This window comes from Orbilia oligospora, assembly GCF_000225545.1.
Source record: "Orbilia oligospora ATCC 24927 unplaced genomic scaffold scaffold00083, whole genome shotgun sequence".
Lineage (NCBI taxonomy): Eukaryota > Fungi > Ascomycota > Orbiliomycetes > Orbiliales > Orbiliaceae > Orbilia > Orbilia oligospora.
The window spans coordinates 1,055,868-1,077,829 of record NW_011645640.1 but is presented as its reverse complement, the minus strand read 5'-3'; the positions used below and the strand labels follow the sequence as shown (position 1 = coordinate 1,077,829).

The window sequence follows — 21,962 nt, the reverse complement described above, 5'->3', positions numbered from 1 at the left end:
GATCCATCGATTCTAATTCTATAATTAGGGAGAGTTATTCCGAGAACAGCGTGAAAGGGAAAAAAAAACTATATAACTAAACCGCTTGTATATTACATATATTAACTATTAACTATTATTCAACTATATCCGACCTCTTTCCAGAAAGTCAACTATCAGGTATCTATCTACCTATCTATCTACAATTTACAAGTCATCAAAACATTCAAACTGATGATCGTCCCATCACACCAATTAAACGCTGGTCTCCCCGCAACCGCCAAATCGAGGAAATTCCTAACGTTCGGGCAAACATAATACACATTCCTCGACCCGTAACTACACTTCAACTGTCCTCCCACAATCGCGCAAGGATACTTGACCCAATTGGCCGAAACATTCTGTTCCTGCGCGCCCTGGAAGTAATACGGGTAATTTGAATCAGGGGGTCCCGAAATCACCCATCCGTCTGTGTCGTATAATGCCCCGTTGCGGAGTATGAACCTACGAGATTCTGAAAAGGATGGGACGGCGATGAGAGTACGAATGTCGAAACCACCGTTGAAACCGGTGTATTGACTGATGTAATAGTTGTTATACGGTCCACCGCCAGTGACTTGGAGAGCAAATGTTGGGATTGCATTCGCGCAGGCTGTTGTCACAGTTACGGGGACGGTGTTTGTGATAGTTGTTACGGTGACTTGGGATTCAACGGGTGGGGCGGTGAAGGTTGTTACGGTGGTTGTGTAAGAGGGTACGGTGGCGGTGCTGGCGACTACGGTGTTGGTGATTGTGGCAGTTATGACTGTTTTTACGACTGTTCCGTCCGTTGTGGTGAGTATGGTTGTGACGGGGATGACGTTGGTTAGAGTCTTTGTCGTGATGAGGTTTGTTGCTGTGCTGTCTGTCAAAACAACGGTTTCGGTGGCAATGGTGACTGTTTCGGTGACTGTTGCTACGGTGTAAAAAGTCGTTTGGGTGCTATCGGTGATATAAGTTGTGGCAGTAGCGTCAATGTCAGTGAATGTTTCGGTGGTAACGGTGGTGTAGATCGTCAGCGTGCTGGTTGAGGTCGAGGGAACAATAACGGTAGAATACTCGGTAGCGGTGGCATCAATGATGGTGCTGGTGAAGGTGCTGACAGCCGAGGACTCACCGACTGTCACGGTAACGGTTGGGGTTGGGAGCGTGATAGTGGTGCGAGTGACACCCACGCAAGAGCAAGCGCTGGTGTACTGGGCAACGCCGGTACAGGGACTAGCGTATGCTGGTATCACGGAGGGGTACACGGTTTCCTGGCGAGCCTCAATATCTCTACGTTTGAGAGTGGTATAAAGGGTAGTAGTGGCGTAAGCGGTCTTATAGACTGTTTTAGTCGAGGTGTACGATGTGGTCTGGGTCTGGACAACGACGGTGATAACAGTTTTGGTGCTGTAGGCTACGTCGGTCTTGATATCGAAGGCGGTTTGGGTGTCAGTGCGGTGGTCAACAATGGTTTGGACCGAGGTGACATCGGTTTCGGCTACAGTGTTAACATTGGTTGTGAAGGTAGTATGTTCGGTGGCAGTAGCAGTGACATCGCTACGTGCGGTAGCGGTGACATAAATTGTACTGATGGAAGTTTCGTAGACGGTCTCGGAAGCAGTTTCCTCGATGGTAGTAGAGGCGGTTCTGTCGATGATGCTAGTCTCGACTGTGCCAATTATGTCGGTGACAGAAGAGGGGAGAGTCGTAGAAAGTGTAACATGGACACTTGTGGATGCAGTATACGGAATCGGGGTGGTTTGAGTGAGAGTTCTAAGATGATTCTAATTAGAACACTATCTTCATACATCATTGCATACCTACTAGTTAAGTACTAGGTATAAACACTTACACAGTCGCAGGAGTAACAGTAGCTTTGAAGTACGAAGAACAGTCTTCGGTTCCCGAACGAGTGGGGAAAGCAGACCCGCGGATCGCTATCAAGGTGATATTAATATATATCCTAATATGATATGATATGCTCATGCATGAAACTGTAAATTTATAAGGCGAACTAACCTCTCAGGCAATTATTAGCCGTGCATGCGGTTAAGGTAGTCGACCCAGACGCTATACTGGTCAATGCCGCAAGGCATGTTATAAGAAAAGACTTGTGAACCATATTGATTTAATATCACTCAGCTCACTCCGGTGATTGATGATTGATGTCTGGTTTCAACAATTGATTCCGAACGGTATCGTCTTGAATATATACGCGGTCCCTCTCCCCCTCATATTAATATATTGTTTACTAGATATACCACCCGATCATATCTGATATATGCCCCACAACCGAGCTCGAGCGTATCCTCAAAAAGAACGCGAAGAAAGAAGCGCCACAAATGTAACCTTGCATGGGCTTTTTGGAGAAAACCGGTGCAATCGAATTGTCGGAATGCATTTCGAATGTTCTAAGCGACTGTGCTCTTTTCTTCCAACCGAGCTGGGCTGAAAGGAGGGCTGAGAGCTCGCGGAATCCAACCTGTTTGGGCAATTAGGCTGCATTTTGCTCGCGGAATCTAACCTCATTCGGTTTGGCTCGATTAACACACGCCTTATGACGAAAAGACACAGCGAACAGGTGTAAATATAGAATCACAATACTGACATTTTACGAGTAATGAGTCCTGGATAGTTGGTTTAGCTTAAAAAAAATCGGGCTTTTGGGTTATATATATCCAAAATCTCAATATTATGTGATTGCGATACGTGTTTGCGCGTTAGATCAGAATGCATGGGCAGTGCTACGTAGCGCTACGTCTGTCATACTTACCACGGGCCTTTTTTTTTGCTATCACCCATGCATGGCAAGGCAGCGGGCGGTGATGTGAACTACCCAGGAGCCTACTGCTCTTCGAAAAAAAAAAAATTTATATTACCTAATGCTTCCTTGGTTTAATAGGCCACAAAAATTAAAATTACACTATGACGTGATCGCATGGAATCCGTTAAGCATTTATGCAGGCCGCATTCAAGCTTTCTAGGCTTCTTAGTCTATCAGTATTGATACGCTGCAGCTGGCTCCATGCTTTCCAGTGTGACTTAATTATAACTTAGCAGAATCCACGGCCCTAATCCATACCACATGTATACACGTAAGTGATATCTTCGAAGCCCGTGATAAATCAATGTTCCCGGGTGAGGTTAAACCCTGATACTCTCCAACTCCTGATCCATATTTGGGTAGTCCATAGAATCTTAGTCTCTAGAAATCTTACATAATTTTCCCTTAAAAAATCACAAGGCGCCTAGGCATCAATTCCTAACTCTATCATCAAATTTGTTCGAGAGATATATAATTCAGTAATAAATTTGTTATTGACATGCATGTCTAGAAAATGTTAACTATATTAGACCAGACTACATTTCAGTAATGCAATATCAATGCCATGACAGTAATTATAACTTATGGTAAAGAGTTCTTGAGAACCACACCGCCACATACGGTCCCGGTAAAACACAATAAAATAAAACAATTTTCCGATTTACATCTATATGCATATTTCTTATTAACTTCAAGTAGGTGAATATATTTACATCTATAATAGCTGCTCGGGTACTTGCAACCGACCCTTGTATAGCTCTATAAGTCTAGCGGACACTTTACACTGGTGCACCATCCTTCTCCAACTTAATCTCCTAATAGTTCAAACAATCATACGTACCTAGATAATATACATCCCCACGGAGTTCCCAAAATACTTTCTTTAAATTCTCCTAACCCTAAACTAGTTAACTACGGACCTCAAGGCGTTACCAATTGCCGATCGATACATCTACCGTACTACCAAGGATCAACGAACCCTTCCTACCCCGATCGGGCGAATTGCCTGATTTCAAAATACAACAATATATTCGATAATATTATAATGTGTTGTCAACAACTCGGGTATTTCGAAACGGACGATATATCGTCAAGTGCGGGGAGCGGCAAGGAATAATGAGTGAAGAAGCCCGATGTGTGCGTAAATATAAATATAATAGCCAATGGAAGAGTCAAATATGCTTATTTTTGACCGCTTTTGTGCCGGGTACGATCAAACTGGTAGTATCCACATCCGAACTTATAAATTTATGATACCAGTGGTGAGTAAATAAAAACCATTCGTCATTTAGAAGTAATCAGACTTCTAGTTCTTTCGGACATCTTGTCTCAAACTAGACATCGAAGATAAACCCTTCGTAATTAATAGGCAACCAAGCCTACGGCCAAAGTCAAAATTTCTTTCACAAAACTCATAAACACCTTAAGATCTCCTCACTTGTAGTAAATAGATCCTAAGGTATACACCCATCTAACCGTCTAGTATTGATAGTTCAGATCGAATTTTTCACACGAAGGAAAACCGTAGCATTCTCAAACCGTTTCAAACCCGCGGCCGTGACTGTATCTTCCAATGTATGTACATTAATCGTCTTGGATGGTAAGTAAGCATGCACAAGACTCAAATCTGACTACCAAGCCATCTATATCCATCGCACTCGGAAATTTAAATCTCACAAGCGAACCGCCATCCAATTTAAAAGAAGAAAAAGAAAAAGAACCCTCACACGAATCATCGGCCGCTCCGTCCCTCACGACACCCGGACCCGCTTTCTTGGAGACGAAAGTACTAGGGGAGACCTAGTTAATCCGGGGCCGTCGTCCCAGGCATACATAAAATTTAAAACTTTATCCTTCAGTGTACCTTGAGAAATCCTTCTAGAAATCCTTCTAGAAAGCGGATACAGAAAAAGAAATAAAATTAAACATCGAACCCATGAACCGAGAAAACAAAAACCACTGTATTTTGTTAGCTTTTTACCCTTCCCTCCCTCCCTAGCTAATGCTTGACTGGCATATCATCTTGGTCTCGTTCCCAGACGCCGATATCATCTTATTGTGATAGCTGCAAATACAAGTAAACTCGCAATCTACGTATGCATCGGAAAGAAACATTAAGTAAAGGTTCATGAAAGGCATATGACATCATAGGCATATGCATTATTTGATTTTGTTCAAAGGCGTGCAGAAGGAGCGATAGAGAAACGAAGCTAGCTTGGTAAAAAAAAAAAAGGATAATAGTGCGGAGGAAACATAAGCCCCGCGACGAAACAAACCCAGAGAGAGAAGGAAAAGGAAAAAAGGGAAGAAAAAAAGAGGAGGACCTGTATTACGCCATGATTAAATGCAGACCGTAGTCGTCGTTGGTCAAAACGAACAAAAGCAGAAATAAAAGTTATAAGCCTTAAGGCGTCGAAGAGAATCAGAACGGAATCAGCAGAGAAGTTAGAAGAACAGCATAGAGCAGCGAAAAAAGAAGAAAATGTACAAGTGCGCGATTCCGTTCCGCCAGGATTCCTGAGTGTTACAAATATTACAGGCCCAGCTTGGTAGACAAGATCCAAAACCAGAATGAGAGTCGGTGTTAATATGAACCAGTTGGACTGGAAAGAAGTGAAGTAAAGAGCACGCCACATGAGAACAAAACGGGGTATAACAAAAACAAAGTCTTTCGTGCAGTAAATATATCATGAGGGCAAGCAAAACAAGATCATAAGTCGAGAAACAAAAAAGAAGAAAGAAACAAAAGGGAAAAAAAAGAGTTTTATCTCATCGTAGCTTCGTGGTGTAGAACATATGCTCATTCCATCATGAGCCAGTCGTCTTCTTCCAATCTTTCGACGGATAGATTTCCAATGTCCATATCGTCCAAAATTTCGCATGTAGACTCTGCAGGGCCCCATTCTCCCTCATACACCAAAGCCCCAGTTGTTCGGTGACCTTTGATCCAACGGACCTCAGCTGAGCCAAGAATTTCTGAGGTGTTAGGGCGAAGAGCTGGATCTGGGGATATAAGCCAGTTGATCATGAACTTCAGGCTATCTCCTTCAAGATACCTTGGCGGATTGAGAAGGTCTTCTGTTTCGCGGGCCCGAAAGTTGGGGTTGCTAGTGTATTTCGCAAACATTCCGTCAGGGTTGGAGGTAGGAACCGTGAAGCTGCTATCAGCACAAAATGACGAGTCTTCTCCAATATCACCGAGAGAGTCGTCATTCATAACAATGGGAAAGCCACGATCGTCACGTATGCAACTATGCATCAAACTCTCAGGCGTGAGGTCGGGAATCTCGCTCAAGTCGCCAGCACGAAGTCTTTGCCAGGATGGGCCGTTATCAGGGAGCTGAACGTTGGCGGCGATTTCTAGGAGCGTAAGACCAAGGGAGAAAATGTCCGCAGGTCGGGCATATTGGTGCTTTTGGAGCACTTCCGGCGCGAGATACTCTCGATCCCCTTCTCGTTCGAGGCTACGGCTGGCTGGATACGTTGTCGCCATCCCAAAGTCTGCTATCTTCAAGGACCCATCATATGAAACTAGGATATTGGAAGGTTTGATATCAAGGTGTAGAACTGATCTTCTGTGGATATGATCCAGCCCCTATTTCAGTTAGCTAAAGGTTCAACTATCGGGGGGTTCCAGTCCCTGTCTTACCTCAGAAATCTCTGTAAAGATTTTCCAGATTCTGAAGGGGTCTAAGCGCCCGTGGTTGCCGTAATCAGAAAGAAAGCTATCCAAGGCACCGAGCTCGCAGAACTCGGTTTGAATATAAACCCTGTAGTTAATGGAAGTTTCCCAGCTATCGAGGTATTCGATGACGTTCTTGTGTTTGCCAATTGACTTGAGAATTTCAACTTCTTCAATACGGTGATCCCGATCTCGCTGACCATGAAATTGAACCCGCTTGACAGCATAGTGGCGAGGCAGCATCAGAGGTGGGTTAGGAGGCGACCCATTCTCCGAAGAGTTTTCAGGAGTCATGAGTTGGGAAGAAGCCTGAGATGATAGTAAGGGAAGGTGTGCTTCTACTTCGAAAACAACAGAAAACTCTCCTGCGCCGACTTGAGTGACTTTCGCAAATTTAGCTTCCAGATTTGGGTCCCAGTCTTTCGAAAATGTTTTAGAGGTACGGTCCATGACGGGTGTCATGGTTTGCTCAACTTTGGTCGCGCTGAAGATTTTATCGGGAGAACTACCGCTATGCGAAGGCGTATGAACAAGGTTTCCAAACAAATCTCTAGCGGAGCGAGGAGTCGAGGGATAGGGATCGCTGAGAAGAAGTGGTTGAGAGGGCTTGCCAGAGATTGAAAGTCGACTCGCATCAAGATCGATGATGCTAGCACTTCCTTGCGGAGTCTGAGGGGACCTTGACTCTTGCGATACTATTGACTGGTTAGTCCTGAGGCTAAAATCGACTAGATTCAACAACTTACATGGAACATCAGTCTTCCACCTCTTGTTTAATCCACGTAAGCTACCAGCACTGTCCGAAGTGTGTAGGCGTTTAGTTGGGGTTTGGAGAAATTCTTGCTGGGTGCTCTGCTGAGTGCTCTGCTGGCTTGCATCAGGTGACCCAGTATCGGCAAGGCTAGCAAAGCTTTCTGTCCGGTTAAAGTTCAACTTTCCTCTACTCTTATGGGTAAATGGGGTATCGGGCGGAGCATTGTTGACCATGATCGGGTTTCTCGTCATAAATGTTGGTTTCTTGCAGGGTGTTTCTGGAGGCAGGATGCTGTTTCCGTTGGCTGGTCGGTTCTTCTTGGTGAGTAAACCAGTGGACATGAAAACTGCAGGCTGGGGCGGGAAAGCCTTCGTGATTTGAGGAGTGGCAAAGTTGCCTAGTTGCGGCATAGGAGTGAACGCTAACTTCGGGAATGGAGCAGGGAATGGTTTCTTGAAGGGCGTATTGGAGATCTTTGAGACAGCTGGGGTCGCGGATACATCTTTGGGGATCTGCTCGATTCGAGAAACTGTGACCTGAGGGAGCATTGGTTCCTTTGCCTTAGAGGCCGGTGAAACGAAATTGTCGAAGGAGCCAATGCGTTTGACTTTTCCGGGCGCGAGCGGTGTTGATACACCAAACACTGGAGGTTTAGTAGGTTGCAAGCGGGATCTTGCTATCTTTGGCTTCTCGAAGTGATGTGTATTGATAACTTTCTTCAAACCGGTTGGCTTCCTAGGTGTGTGGGAGATTGGTCTCCCAGTACCAGAGAAAATAGAGCTGCGGCTAGTCTTACTTCTTCCGGTGCTCGATGAATCCGATGACGAGCCAGCTGGTGATGAGGAACGAGACGATGAACGGGTGATACCATCCTGGGAGCGACGCTTGACTCTTGGTGGAGCAACATCGCCAGCCGAAATCTCCCGTCTCTTAAGCGGGCTGCTGACGGCTGGAGTGTTCTCAATGCCCCTGCCTCGCAATTGCTTTACCTTAAACGGTTCCGTCGTCATGGTGATCTTTGATTCGGGATTGTGGGGTGATTGTGATGGAAGTGTACAGTTGAGGTTGTTAGTCGAGACTTCCAATGCACCTCTTGTTGATATGGGCGAACTTCTAGTCCGAGTTAAGGTTCCCTGTCGCCTGGTCAAAACACGGGTTTGGGGGATGGGAGAAGGGGTATGACGTGGCACTTCAAGCAAAGTTAGGCCACTGTTGGCGCGTTTGAATGGCGTAAATGGCGGGGTACTTTCCACAGGAGTTGGGCCTCCTTGTCGATGTGGCGAGTAAGAAACAACCATTTTATTTTATTTATGTGGGATAGATTCAACAAGTCAAAGTGACTATTCAGTCGAAAGAAATTGGGTGGTAGTTCAGGCGAATTGATGAGATAGTATGAGATAATCGTCAAGACACGGCAACGGCGATGAGAAGCGTGTAACCGGGAACCCTCGAAGGGCCGAGTTTGAGGGGAGGTGACAGCTGATATCCCAAATCTGAGCGCGATGTCGGTCTTGTTCGTGGTTGCGGTTCGACGTTAGTAACGGCGAATCACAGTGCAGAGGTCACTGCTGATTATGATATTTCCCCCCTCGGCTCAGTTGTGCGATACAGCCGACCCGATCGGTATGAAGGAGAAGAGAACGCGCGACAAAAGGTCAGCAAGGATGTGTCTATCCAAAAAGCGAGCTGCCCTAGTAACCGGGTGGTCGTGGATTCCTCCTCTTGCTTTTTAGTTCAGGTACAGATTTCAGATAATGGAGAATTCTCGGGGTCGTGTCATAAAAAATGAAGATGTTTGATTGGAGACAGCCCGTCGAAGCCGGGAGAAGAGGTATTTGAGTTTGAGTTCAAGTCAGGTGGTTGTTGGTGAGTTTTTGTGGTTGGTGTTTTGTTTCGGGAAGAGTGGCAGCGGCTGTTGAGGCAGGTTAGTGAGGTTGTTGATGTTGGAAGAAGAGTTTGAGTTGAGTTGAGGCGAGGTGAGTTGAGTTGGAGGAAAGCGCGATGGGATGGGGGGGGACTAGCGGAATACGGCAAAAATCAATATACAAAAATACAAAAATAACAATACATGTACATAAACGCTTTGCCCTGGCGAGTGCATGCAACGTCGAGGATCAAGACTATCACCAAGACTAGCCTCGAGCAGGGCACCTGCACGTATACATAGACGAGAGGGAGGGATAAGGGGAGAAAAAAGGGGCGAAAAGTGAGAGAAAGGAGATGGGTCTAGGACGGAACGGTGTAGAAGACAACAGAACTTGCAGCCGCTAGTTAAACTAAGGCTGCATCGATGAACCGGAACCAGAATCAGAACCAGAATCAGAACCTGCGGGCGGGGAGCGGCATCTCACAGGCGGTAATATGAATATGATGGTGGTTCATACTGTTCTTTGCTTGTTATTTGCCTATCTCGACTAAGCCGGTGGCGATGCATTCAAGCCATCAATCCTCAGGTCACACACATGATGCATATTAAGAAGCATGCGAAGTCCCTGAATATCGAATCATGATCCACATTACGATGGATATATAAATATATCCATATCATCACCAAAGTCTCTCACGGATAGGCATGTATAGATGGAGAAGAGACGGATATATGTAGGTATATATATGATGCAGTGAAGGAACGGGTAATCATCACCAAAAACTTTGTTCACTCACCTAGGGAAATAACCTGGCTATCGATGGACTCGACGCCTCGGTCTGTTTTCTCGAAGGGTGATGTATGGAACACCAGAAAGAAGATGGGAAGAAAGAAAGCAAGTACTGTGGTAGTGTAGTTAAGTGAGGTTGGATGGTGGCAGAGGATGGATGAGGGTAATTGCTTTTGCCCCTGATTTTTTGTTTTGATCAGGTTAGAACCACTCAGCCAATTGCTCACTTGGTCCTTTGCTCAGTCCAGTTGTTTGTTGACATTGACGTTGATGGTGGTGTGGAGTAGGAGTGGGAGTGGAGTGGAGTGTGTTGATGTTGACGTTGACGTTGCTGTTGTTGTTGATGTTTCGTTGTTTTGATTTTCGTTGTTGTTATTGTTGTTTTTTATTATTGTTGTTTTTCCCTGAAAAGTAAACAAATTGCCTAAACAGGAAGCCGCTAACAACGTGCCTTCGGAAAAATTGAACTGCGAAAATGCACCGCAAATGCATTGCAAATGCAGGCACAGGGAAATGCTTCCGCTTGATATCCAACTGCCCCACATCCCTCTCTCCCTCATGCCCCCTCTCAATTTCTCAATTTCTCACTTTCTCAACTGAGGACACAGAAAATCTTTTTTAGGAAAATAGTTCCCATAAAGTACACGGTGTATCAGTCTGCATTGTGTCTTCATCATCTAGCGGAGTTGTGTCCCCACTCGATCGATCGATCGCTTGATGTTCTGTTTGTCTCCGTTAACGTTCGCTCCGGCTCAATTAACATCCTTCAAAACGAAATGACCTCGAGCCCCGTGAATGCACAGGAAATGAGCAAAGATGCTTTGAAACTTTTTTCACCAGCTAAACGGTAGCCCGTCGCGGGATCGGGAACTTTGCCCATCAACACCGGCTGGAGCAAAGAGAAAAAAAATCTGAAGTCCAAGCTATTGGGGCCGCCGTCGTGTGCCGTCTGGGCTTTGCTTTACTAGCACTGCCGTCGTTGAACCGATTTGCGGGTCCGTTAGCTCCTTTTCCCTCTTCCCCGAAAACCTCGACCCGGTCCAGTGAAACACCACACCCCTCCATTTTTTCTGCAAAATTTCTTCCAGCTTACAAGCATTCTGGGCATTCGCTACTCTTGTTTGACCGAGGGAATGAGACCCACGATAATGCTACTAGAAGTGCATAGTCCGACGGGTGGGGAACAATAATAACTCTCTCTCTTTGTCTGTCGGCTATCGAGATTATTGGATGGTTGAGAAGAATGTTGATATCGCAGTCGTCAACATCATTGCAGACATGGTCTTTACCCGAGATTGATGAGCTCGGAATAGCATCGATTCAGGGAAAGGAAAAGGCTGACAAAGTGCTGAGTTTTATGTGAGCTTGGTGCCTTGCAATATGAGAAGAATGAATGAGCTTATGTTCAAAGCTTCACGGACGGATGGGCCTAAGTACTATTCTTGTATCGGCTTCAAATTGCAAAAATAATGAGATTAAATGGGCTGTATCGGGTCAGCATGATGGCAAGAATATTGATCGGAGCTCCAGAAGTTGAGAGGTTCCACTTGCAAATTTCTTCATCACCATTTTCGAAACTTTCATCATCATTTTCGTGCGACAGCGCTAACCCGCAAGCTGGTTGAATTCATGAGAGAGGATCGACGATCGGATCTCTCCAAGATGCCACCTTTTGGAGATACTCCGTCTTGGTGGATGGTAATATGCAAATGACGTTGGGAAAATGACACTGGTATGAGCTGATACTCAATGGCGTATATGCAAGTGTGGTACGTCGAAACAAGCTATTGTCCGCAAAGCTTCGGCATTCCGTTCATACCATTAATGCCTATCAGGTACTATCTGTCTATCTATCTATCTAGTATCGATCAATCAGCCTCGACCCGAAAGGCGGTTTATATCCAAAGGAAATGCTTCTCGAATTCTCGCAGAAGGAACGGTCACATGACCCCCATGTTTCGTATATCGCCAAATCTCGGATCGGAAAAGGCTTCAAGGAGGCATGATATTATTATATTCCCCTCGCCCCCACTCGGAAACATCTTCCTCGCTTCCTTCACACGGTAGGGTTTCATTCTGCCGCGGTCATGCAAATCAATGAATGATCCATGACATGATACATCATCTGAGCTCTCTCATTTGTTCTCGAAGCCATGCTATGTACACAGTATGTATGCACATCTGCCGGCATCGCACGCGGGCATTCGCCTTCATACCTCATTCATAGTAACAGCAGATTAATTTGCAAGCCACAAAACGTGCGGAATATGGTTCATCGTAGGTACTTACCCTTACGGGTATATTCTAGATGAGAGCCAAAACTCCTTCCTGCAGAGTCTTCCTCTCGGTAAACGGTCAGCCCCTAGAAGCCCTCCGCCGTTCCAACGATTCCAGCGATTCCAGCCCTACCAGCCAATGATAGCTTCCCAAATACCAAGGTCCGGCCGGACCATATATGGTAAAACGCCGTGTGGCGTGCTTCGGAACTCCACTGTGGGGCCTACTCTCCTTTCCAAAAGCGTTCGCAACACAAAATAGTATCAGGTGAGGTGCAGACCACTTCACAACTTTAAGTGAGACCACTACTGAGACCACCTGCGATATTTCCAAGAGAGCTTTGAATCATGCGACACGCCGGGGACCGCCGTCCCTAATTAATCCGATGATGAAATTTGTGAAATTTATTTTCGAACTACTCAAAGCTTGTAGTCACCCTTTTAAGCTTCATTTTACAAGAGGGGTATAAAGAGTGAGAGACGGCGCAAGCTGAATCATGTCCACAACGTTTTCTCCACGTGGAATATCACCAGCACTAATATAATATTTCTCGATTCGAATACGAAGAAGCCTCTCTCTTAACTACTTATCTTAAGTCCGGAGTAAGCTCAAACATTTTCTAGAATCTCTAGAATTTTCTTTACTTTTCTATATCATTCGAAGTTATTAGGATCTTGAAAGATCTCAAACACTCACAACATTCAAAATGAAGATGGCCGAGCAAGAACAAGAGCACCATGTGGAGGCACCGCCTTCCATGGAGCATATCGACCGTACCGAACTCTACACCTCACTCCCAGTCAGAATTCAATTCTTACATTCCTTCCTTGAGTTCGGACCTGGTAAGTTGTCGCATTCTGTTCGACGGGTTTATTTGAAAAAAGGGAAGAATATAAACTAACAATGGATTTCTACAACAGAGGATGTCGCAGCCCTTATCGCAGGTCAGAAATACGTAAAGGCGCTCATTCCAGCTATTGTCAACATCGTCTACAAGAAACTCCTCAAATACGATATCACAGCTCGTGTCTTCACTACTAGAAACAGCAGGGATGAAGGTCCAGTTAGCTCTTGGGCGAGCGAGGACAGCGCTCAGATTATGCACAGAAAGATGGTGAGCACTGTGCATGCTCTTTTCTTGTCCTTCCGAGCTCGAGATTTACTAACGGTTGTAATATTAGTTCCTTCGATGGTACCTTACAAAACTCAACTCCGATTGCACAAGAATGGAATACTGGGAGTACCTCGACAAAGTCGGGTATGTTATAATTCCTCACTCCATTACTCTTAAATATCATATCCTAACATAGTTTCTATAGTCTTATGCACGTTGGCAAAGGCCGCAAGAACCCACTTCACGTTGAATACGTATTCCTTGGTGTCTGCCTCGGTTTCATTCAGGACGCCATGTTCGAGGCGATCCTCTCTCACCCACGCCTCGAACTCTACAGAAAGATCGCCCTTATCAAAGCTCTCGGCAAGGTGATCTGGATTCAAAACGACCTTATGGAGCGCTGGCACAACACCGATGCCCTCGAATTCCTTGAGGAGGAACCTATCGATGAGGATGATGCCCTGAAGGAGGGGTATCTACATGGCAAACAGATGTTGGGGGACGATGATGCCTCAGTACGTAGTAATGGTACAGACGCTAGTAGACGTAGCTCTGAGAGTGGAAAGACTATCTTAGGTCGTCCTATCGAAGAGGCCACGCATCTCATGGATGGCATGAATATGGGAAGATGTCCATTCAGTGGGATGGCGCGGCCTGATCCTGCGCATCTCGAAAGACAGAGGGCAGCACCCTCCCGACCTGCAGTTGTTAACATGAGCGGGAATGGACTCAGTGAGTACCACATTCCGGGTACACCGAGGCTGAAGCTGGTCAACGGCCGGACGGTTTTGAAGCAAAATTTAGATCCTAATCCATTTTCGGATGCAGCAGCTAGTGATGAAAAAAAGATATAGATAGACTATCTTCATAGATACGGGGGGTCCATTAAAAGTTAGGTGTATTTTTATTATTTCTGGTCAGTCTTTACGTTTCGACAGGCGTTTTTGGGGGATGGTTTTTACATGAAGCTAGAAGGGAAGATTCAGATTGCATAGTACATTAATACGAAGGGGGTACACGGGATCGGAATGGCTTCAGATATCATTTCCTTGTTTTCTCTGCTTAATTCTGCTTATAATGTTTTATTGGTATGTTTTGGATGTTCAATTGGGAGACACTGGGGTTTATTTCCTATCAATCATGGTTCATTATCAGTATACCATCTATTCTTTCTGTACATATATCATTTTTGCGGCGGGGTCGACCGGTCTCCACAGTCACAGGGACGGGACCTTATTTCCTATATCGCAACTTCCCCTGAAATTTCAAATCAATTCTGGTGCGCACATTTACAATCCTTGGTTTTCCATGACTTGTCGCGAATAGTATGATATCATACTCTTCAAATTCCAATTATTCTACAGGACGCCACCGCGCCGTCCTTTTTCGGTTCCATTCGCGATCGCACGATCTCTTCCTGCACGTGGGCTATAGTTAAGCTTGGCTAAGGCTTTTCTCCAGAATAAGCTTGAAGTTCCAGACCCATATGGAACTCGTGACAGCGCCAATGGGTTACGATTCAACCCGACAGCCAGACCACATTGGCGTGACTGCTCACGCTATATCTCAACATCTATCAGTCCATACGGTACCCATGGGTCACGAGCCGGGAACGGCTACCTATTAAACGAATATACGAATATAGTAATAAACCGCAAACCCACAATTTTAATCCGATACGACCATGATCGTTTCGCTTGGGCTACCATAAAATGCAAAATGAACGTTCCACAGGATCATTTTAAAAAACGCTCATTCGGCGAGCGGAGCCCCCCCCCCCAAAGCGCAGCTCAAAGCCCTCATTCTGATGTGCAATCATGCCATCAACTCCATCATAGATACATCATCATGTTGGTATGGCATGTTTTGGCAAAGAGGGTTGCCTTGTTCTTTCTCTTTGTCCGATGCTGACTTTGTACGATCGTCCGCACCCCGCCGAATGTTGGCCCATAGCTAAGCTTAGCAGCGCTTTCCATCCCGCCGGCCGTACGCCCTGCAGCAGATGCAGTCATCATCTCTTGCAGTTTGCAGCCGGGGAAAAGCTGATCATGGTTTAAGGTCGATGCTTTCTGCGATGATGTGGACAACAGCGGCGGAGCTGAGGAGTTCCATGTAACGATACAAAGAGGGGCATTGCATTTGGATATGCAGAGGGGTTCCAGTAGTTTAGCTCTGGAGACGAACATCGCAGATGGGAAAATGCAATGCATGTTATTGGTCGGCATCGCTCATCGCCTGTTCCCAGTTCTCATGTCATTGCTTTGTACTTTTCTTTCTTTCTTTCAAGCCAAAAAACAACTTAAGCTCGATGGGACATGATATTCAAAGCTAGGGATTGAAAATAGCGTCAAATAGGCTAGTGGTGCCGACGGATGTGGGTTAGTCGTCCCTTCTGATGATTAGTATACGCAATATAGGGTCATTGGATTTTTTTTTTCCTTGAAAAAAATTTCGGTTTCAATATCAACATCGACATACGACATATCTACTATCTCGAACTCCGAGAAACGGCAGAGTTTACTTCTAACGTTTTTTATACATCCGTTATCTGTGATTCAACAAGGACCCTTAGATGCAGCTGGTCCGGGCTTCTCGGCGGCGGGGTGAAGTCGAATATATCCGTAATCCATGCCCGTAGGTCTGTTGAATCTGTCGGCTACTTCCCTTGCTTTCTCTATCACTCTCAAGCAACCTCCACTTGCCAGCTCATCACAGCGTCGAGGACGTCGTCTTCCCCCCAACGGCTTCTCTTCCCTTTCGATGAACTCTTTTCTCTGCTTTTGCAACCCCACGGAGTGACACGTGTATCTACGAATTTTATGAAGCAGGAAAAAACGAAGACAAAAAACAAAATAATTCGTTTTTCCCCGTATGTACTCTATACTTCCGATTGAAAATTTTTTCGTTCGGTCTTATAAATCGGAATGCTAAGAGAGTTCAGCCGACATCTCCTTTGGTTTTATTTTTTATTTTTTATTTTTTATTTTTTATTATATTTTCTCCCAGAGAAAATATGGGACATGAGGTTCCGAGTTCGTAGTGGCATGTGTATCCGAGGGTACGAACCTCTACCGCCCCGACCCGGCTGGTCCATCCTCTTCCCTCGTAAGAAATTTTCTCCGGGCGGGAGGAAGGGAAGAAGCAGGAGGGACCTGAGGTTCCCGATCCTTTGTGAGGCCCCGAGACATATGTTTCCTTTAGATTGTGAAGAAAAAGACGCATGGGATCGCAGGAAAAAAAGCAGCCGCGAGAATGACTGAGTTGTAAACAGACGGCTGGAGTCGACCCGTAGACGCCTTTTTTCTTTCCGTAGCCCAGCCACCTTTTGTGCCGCCTTATCAAATCAAGTCATATACAATGTCGATTTGTGTACCTTTAACCCTGTTCTCCCCTCGTTTTTGAGGCTTGCTACCAACGAGCACAACCTGTTCGTTCGTTCAAACGACCGTTTTGGCCTTGCCGGGAAAATTTCAGATAGAAGGGCACGAGGGAAGAACTTCAAACCGCTTTTTCCCGCTGCAGCGGCTTTCTCGAAACAAACTAGTCGGGGACTGCCCTGGTCGAAAAAATCCTACTCCTGCGTCATCAACCACTAAGAAAAAAGGAAGTCGAAGCAGAAAAGCTGCAGAAAAGAGGGCGGAAGAAAGGCGAGAAAGGCCAGGGGGGCCGCCCAGTGGGACAGGAATTGTCAACGTTGGACAACTCATCGAAGGCCATCTCCACAGACGACTTGCTCCCACACCACCTTTTAGTGATCCCTTTGGTGAGAAATGGGCATCGACATGGGTATGGACTTGTGCGAAATTGTGGGACAAACAGTTTTTTTCGAGAGGCTGTTTGCAGATTGGTGTAGCGCGGAAGGCTAATAATTTTCTTAAAATTTTCCCACAGTTGACTGTTTGTAAAAGTAAAATAGATCAAATATTAAATGCGACTGCAACTGGTAGGCTGCAACATTTTTTTGATGCCATCTCCTGCGCAAAAGGGTACTTGTGATAGTCCATGCAACAGGTGGAAGCTCCCGTAAAGGCTCCATCGTGAACAATCGTGCGTTCATTCCCATGACCGGCGTGTGAATAGTCCCATCTTTGGATGGTGGTTTTTGGACGGGCTGGGCCAATTAGGGCCGCTGGTGGCATGCAGTCTTCCCTTCTGGCTTAAAGACCGTTGGACAGCTGTGGACTGAGCCCGCTTCTTATCGCCAATCTGAGAGAGTCTGTGGTTAGGACACATCGACGATGCCCTCGTGAGGCATGTACCGGCAGCTACTCCATGGCTCCATGGCTCCAGTGGTTTCAGACAGACCGGGCCTGCACATTCTCGCATATGGCGGGCCATGAAGTCAAGCGATTGTGCCGTAGACTTGTACCTCGATCAGAGGTCGTTAATTGCAATGTGTGGTTGATACTTTGTAATATATATTCTCTGACAGTGGTGGCCATGGTGGTTGCCGGTTGCATTGTTGGAAGTTCCAGTTGCAGCTGCAGCCGTCGTCATTATTCCCTAGACGGGACCCCTGAGACAGAGACACATCACATCGCTTCTCTTCCACCCAGCTCAACCACCAAAACCACAACGTCAACCTCAACATCATCCCATCCATTCCATCACTCCCCTCGACCTACCCGTCCCACGATCCACTCCCACCCACGCTCACACCCGACGGGACCAACCAGCTGGCTGCTCGTCTGCTTCACTGTCACCTCTCAGTAAGGTTCAGGTACACCTGCAGAATCAACCCCCGTTAGATCGTCTGCCACCCGCCATAGGCTTGCAGGGCAAAGGAAGGGTCTTTACATCTTCATCACATTCTCCTGCAAGAACTCCTGGACCTTTCGACTGTCTCCCCACGAATCTCCGCGAATATTGTTTAAGACAACAGCAAAAGAAAATCTCTGTCAACTGAGCTCGGCATTCCACTGCTTGACAATTGTGCATACAACTAGACAGTACATACAGCGGGTCATTCAGCGAAGAAGGCATAGCCTATCTGCATGCACCTATAGCATCAATCGTCCAATGTGATTCCCTCTGGGTCACTCTTTTCTTGCCGGTGAAAACGAATCACATCGCCCTTTCGGGTCAACAACTGGACCCACCAAAGAGGAAGGAAACGAATCGCACCAAGAGGGCCGGAATTTGTTGACGAAATAGACGTGCTTGCCGCAACCACCAAGCCCCGTGTGCTGTACACCTTCGCTTGCTAGAACACTTCTTTCTCTGTTCTCCTTCTGTGCTTTTCTCTTCCCCGACTTTTGCCGTCCATCTTCGTTCCAGAACAAAAAAAAAAACCTTTGATGCATCCGGGGACCAGCATTTTTCTTCTCCCCCAAAGACGATTGTGTCCAGTGCTCCCCGGGGTCCCGCTTGGATCTGTGCTATTCCCCCACAATCTAACGTGGAGGAACCCAATCCTAGTCCATACTGGGCGCCTCTAACCAGGGCTTCAGTAATACAATCACAATGTCGAGGAACAGCAGTGCCACGAATCTTCGGAAGGAGACGTCCACCCCGAACAGTTTAGTGGAATTTCCTCAACCAGGAGACAGAGGTCCAAATGCGAACTTAGCAGCTCAAATCTCTTCTTCCTCTACACCTGGCGTCCCATCTCGAACCTCATCTCCTGTAATTACACCCACATCGCAGCAGACTCCTCCGAAGCATCGCAGGGTCTCGGCTGCAAGGGAGACTCGCAGGGAAGCCTCTCCGTCACCGGTTAGGTCATTATCATCCACATCAATTGCGAGATTGGCGAACTCTGCAGCATCCCAATCATCTTCTGCAGTTGCGCAAGCACCTACTAGCGGTACGACTACGAATCAACAACCAGCCATGACTACGGAACCTCCACAACCCCTCTCTCCTCGCCCACAGCGGCCAATTCACCCAAATGTCCCCCATTGGCCGACATCCCCACGTTTAAGTCTCCCACGTTCTCCGCCTCCTATGAACCGTTCTTCCTCTTTAACTTCTCCACGAAGACTGCCGGACTCGACGCTTACACTTCCACCACCATCTATGGCTGTTAGAGGAAGAGAAAGCCCGGGCCGAGGACCCTCTGGTGACGAGTCACACGAAGGCTCGTCTTCATACTTTCACAGTCATGGACAGCGACCGCCACGGCCGATCGCTAGCCCAGCGTTGCTTGAAACCGTTACCGAAAGCAGCTTACCAAGTACTCCTGCCATCGGGATGGGGGAGAGAAGTATCGATGCTCGGCTTCTAGAGGCGGAACAACGACGCCAGGAGACTTCTAGCATGAGTACTCGTCCGTCAGAGTCTAGTATTGCAAGCAGCAGAACGACAACTCAGGAGTCTGAATCAGATACAGGCAACCTCAGTGATCGAAAACCTGCTAGTCGAGCTCCTTCAAGGGCAGTTTCCCGACGACCGACAGTTACAAGCGGTCCGCTGGCCCAAGATTTAAGCGGTGGATTGACCCCTGAAATCGAAACAGTTACATCGATCCCTCAGCAGATGAATCCACCAGCTACCGTCAGACTATCTAAAAAAGCCAGTCAAGAGACGATACGCCCAGCGAAGAAGGAGAAACGAAAGAAAGCCAAACGAGTCCCTGGACCTGGAGCTCGTAAGTACATCGTTCCAAGTAATTTATATATCCACTTCTGAGACATCTCTAACAACCCAACACAGAGACCACAAAGGCGGACATCTTTGAACAAAGGATTAATGATACCCTAGATGACGCCGAATCGTCTGATAGCGAGGAAACATTTGTCTACGAGTCTAATCCTGCCGAGAAGACAAGACCGAGGCATTCGCGAACTTCTAGCGTCACTTCGCTTTCGGATCCTCGTAGCCAAGCGCTCAACACTCAAGGTAGAAATCGAAGGAATATGAAGTTCGGGACCGGTCATGCGTATAAGAGCCAACCTCCTGATGACTATTACACTTCAGATGGTGTAGGCTCCAGTTCCATACGTGGTGGTGTTGGAAGCCAGTCCGGGCTTAGAAGCCATATAGGACGCGGATACACCAACCCAAACCTTGATGATTCAAGTGGCCCTCAACTGACAAGATATGCGCAGCATAAGAACTCGCATCAATCTCTCAGGACCCCTCATCATATTAGTAGCTCTCGAGCTTCCTCTAGGCCAGGGTCTCCAAGGACATACGGTAATAAGCACACCGGTGGAAATGGATCTATAGCACCCAAAGCACGACGAGAAGGTAGTCACCTCTCGATGTACGAGGGTGATATTGAAGGCGATGCAGACGAGCGAACACCACTTTGGCCTTTGAACAGGAACGGGGTTACTAAGTCACGCCCCGGTAGTGTTAACTCACGCCGCCGTGATCGCGACTATGGACAGAGAAATTGGTATACTCGGCTCGCCTGTTGTATTTTTGCGGTTTTCGCCATGGTTTCACTTGTCGCTTGCTCCTTGGGCTTCGTTTTCCTCACCACGAAGCCGCTCCAGGATGTCAAGCTTATCAATATCACTGATGTTATTGCGACTAAACAGGAGATGATGTTCAATATGGATATCTTCGCATTGAACCCTAATATTCTCCCAGTTTCGATCGCAACCATGGATGTCAACGTCTTTATCAAGAGCCCTTATGTCAAGGACAAACCAAAAAAGGATAAACCAAAGGACGACATAGACGGTGGGGACAAGGAGGAAGCCTGGTGGAAGAACGTTTTGAAGGGTAATCTCGGTGCCAAAATTCAACGACGACGACCCAACATGGAGAAACCTCAACATAACCTTCTCGACGATCAGAGTGTGCGTGCTCTCGATGGTGTTGACAAGGGAACTGATCCCATTAGCGACCCCGCTGAGGAGGAAGAAACCATGTTGCTAGGGCGTATCTTCAACTTCGACTCTGCTCTGACTTTTGATGGTTCACCGTTCCGACAAGAACCGGCTCACGCCATCGGGGAAGTCCGGCTGTCGAAACCCGGAAACAAAACCGAAGTTGGCGGGAGTGAACGGTGGGAGCGTGCTATGGTCCATACATTCGATCTTACGATCCGCGGGTTTCTTCGTTATCAACTTCCATTAAGTGGTCGGGTTAGAACTGCTACCATTCAAGGAACGGTCACAGTCCATCCGAACGAGGACGCAGCAGACGGGTTCCGAGAACATGTCGGCTCCGGCTCAGAATTCCATGACAATGATGCACCGAAATAAAGTCAAAAACCTTCGGCCTCCATTGAGTTATCATCCCTTCTTTCCTTTTTAGGAACAACCTCTCAATTTCGGGACTCATTACTTCTACCCCTCACTTTTGGAATACCAGTATTCTAATTGTAATATCCAACTAACGTTACTAATCACTTCAACATTTCAAGCCAGGCTAGGCCTACCCTTGTTAAATCATTCTTTTAGTCTTCGATTCTTCTTTTTTTCCGCTTCTCGCGACCAGACACTTGCATTTTGTATCATCACATCGGTTACCCCGCCCCCGCATGGGCTTCAACAAAATGGTGTTATCGGGCTTGGCTTTTTATTCTTTCCTTTCATATTCTTTGCAGATTTCGTTCCTCTTGGAGTCGGTTGGTTTTTGTTTTTTTTCTTCTTGATGTTGATTCCCCCAATTGCCCACCACTTAGATATTTTGATTCTTTTATACCACTTGGTTGCAGCGACAAAACGCACCGGCCTGTCTCCGTTTTTCTTTTT

At 46.5% G+C, this 21,962-nt stretch overlaps 4 protein-coding genes across 4 annotated transcripts; 2 read left to right on the top strand and 2 right to left on the bottom strand.

The window, feature by feature from the left end:
* Nucleotides 1-179: 179 nt before the first annotated feature.
* AOL_s00083g306 (uncharacterized protein) lies at nt 180-2,125 on the bottom strand (the record flags this gene model as incomplete). The annotated part of the gene is made up of 3 exons (XM_011125485.1): nt 180-1,776; nt 1,856-1,940; nt 2,023-2,125. 3 exons carry the CDS (start codon nt 2,123-2,125, stop codon nt 180-182), a joined length of 1,785 nt encoding a protein of 594 aa, XP_011123787.1.
* Nucleotides 2,126-5,627: 3,502 nt separating this feature from the next.
* Nucleotides 5,628-8,561, bottom strand: AOL_s00083g305 (uncharacterized protein; the record flags this gene model as incomplete). Its single annotated transcript, XM_011125484.1, has 3 exons — nt 5,628-6,422; nt 6,477-7,204; nt 7,256-8,561. 3 exons carry the CDS (start codon nt 8,559-8,561, stop codon nt 5,628-5,630), a joined length of 2,829 nt encoding a protein of 942 aa, XP_011123786.1.
* Nucleotides 8,562-12,903: 4,342 nt separating this feature from the next.
* Nucleotides 12,904-14,165, top strand: AOL_s00083g304 (uncharacterized protein; the record flags this gene model as incomplete). Its single annotated transcript, XM_011125483.1, has 4 exons — nt 12,904-13,039; nt 13,118-13,311; nt 13,379-13,455; nt 13,517-14,165. 4 exons carry the CDS (start codon nt 12,904-12,906, stop codon nt 14,163-14,165), a joined length of 1,056 nt encoding a protein of 351 aa, XP_011123785.1.
* Nucleotides 14,166-18,774: 4,609 nt separating this feature from the next.
* AOL_s00083g303 (uncharacterized protein) lies at nt 18,775-21,470 on the top strand (the record flags this gene model as incomplete). The annotated part of the gene is made up of 2 exons (XM_011125482.1): nt 18,775-19,900; nt 19,966-21,470. 2 exons carry the CDS (start codon nt 18,775-18,777, stop codon nt 21,468-21,470), a joined length of 2,631 nt encoding a protein of 876 aa, XP_011123784.1.
* Nucleotides 21,471-21,962: the final 492 nt, after the last annotated feature.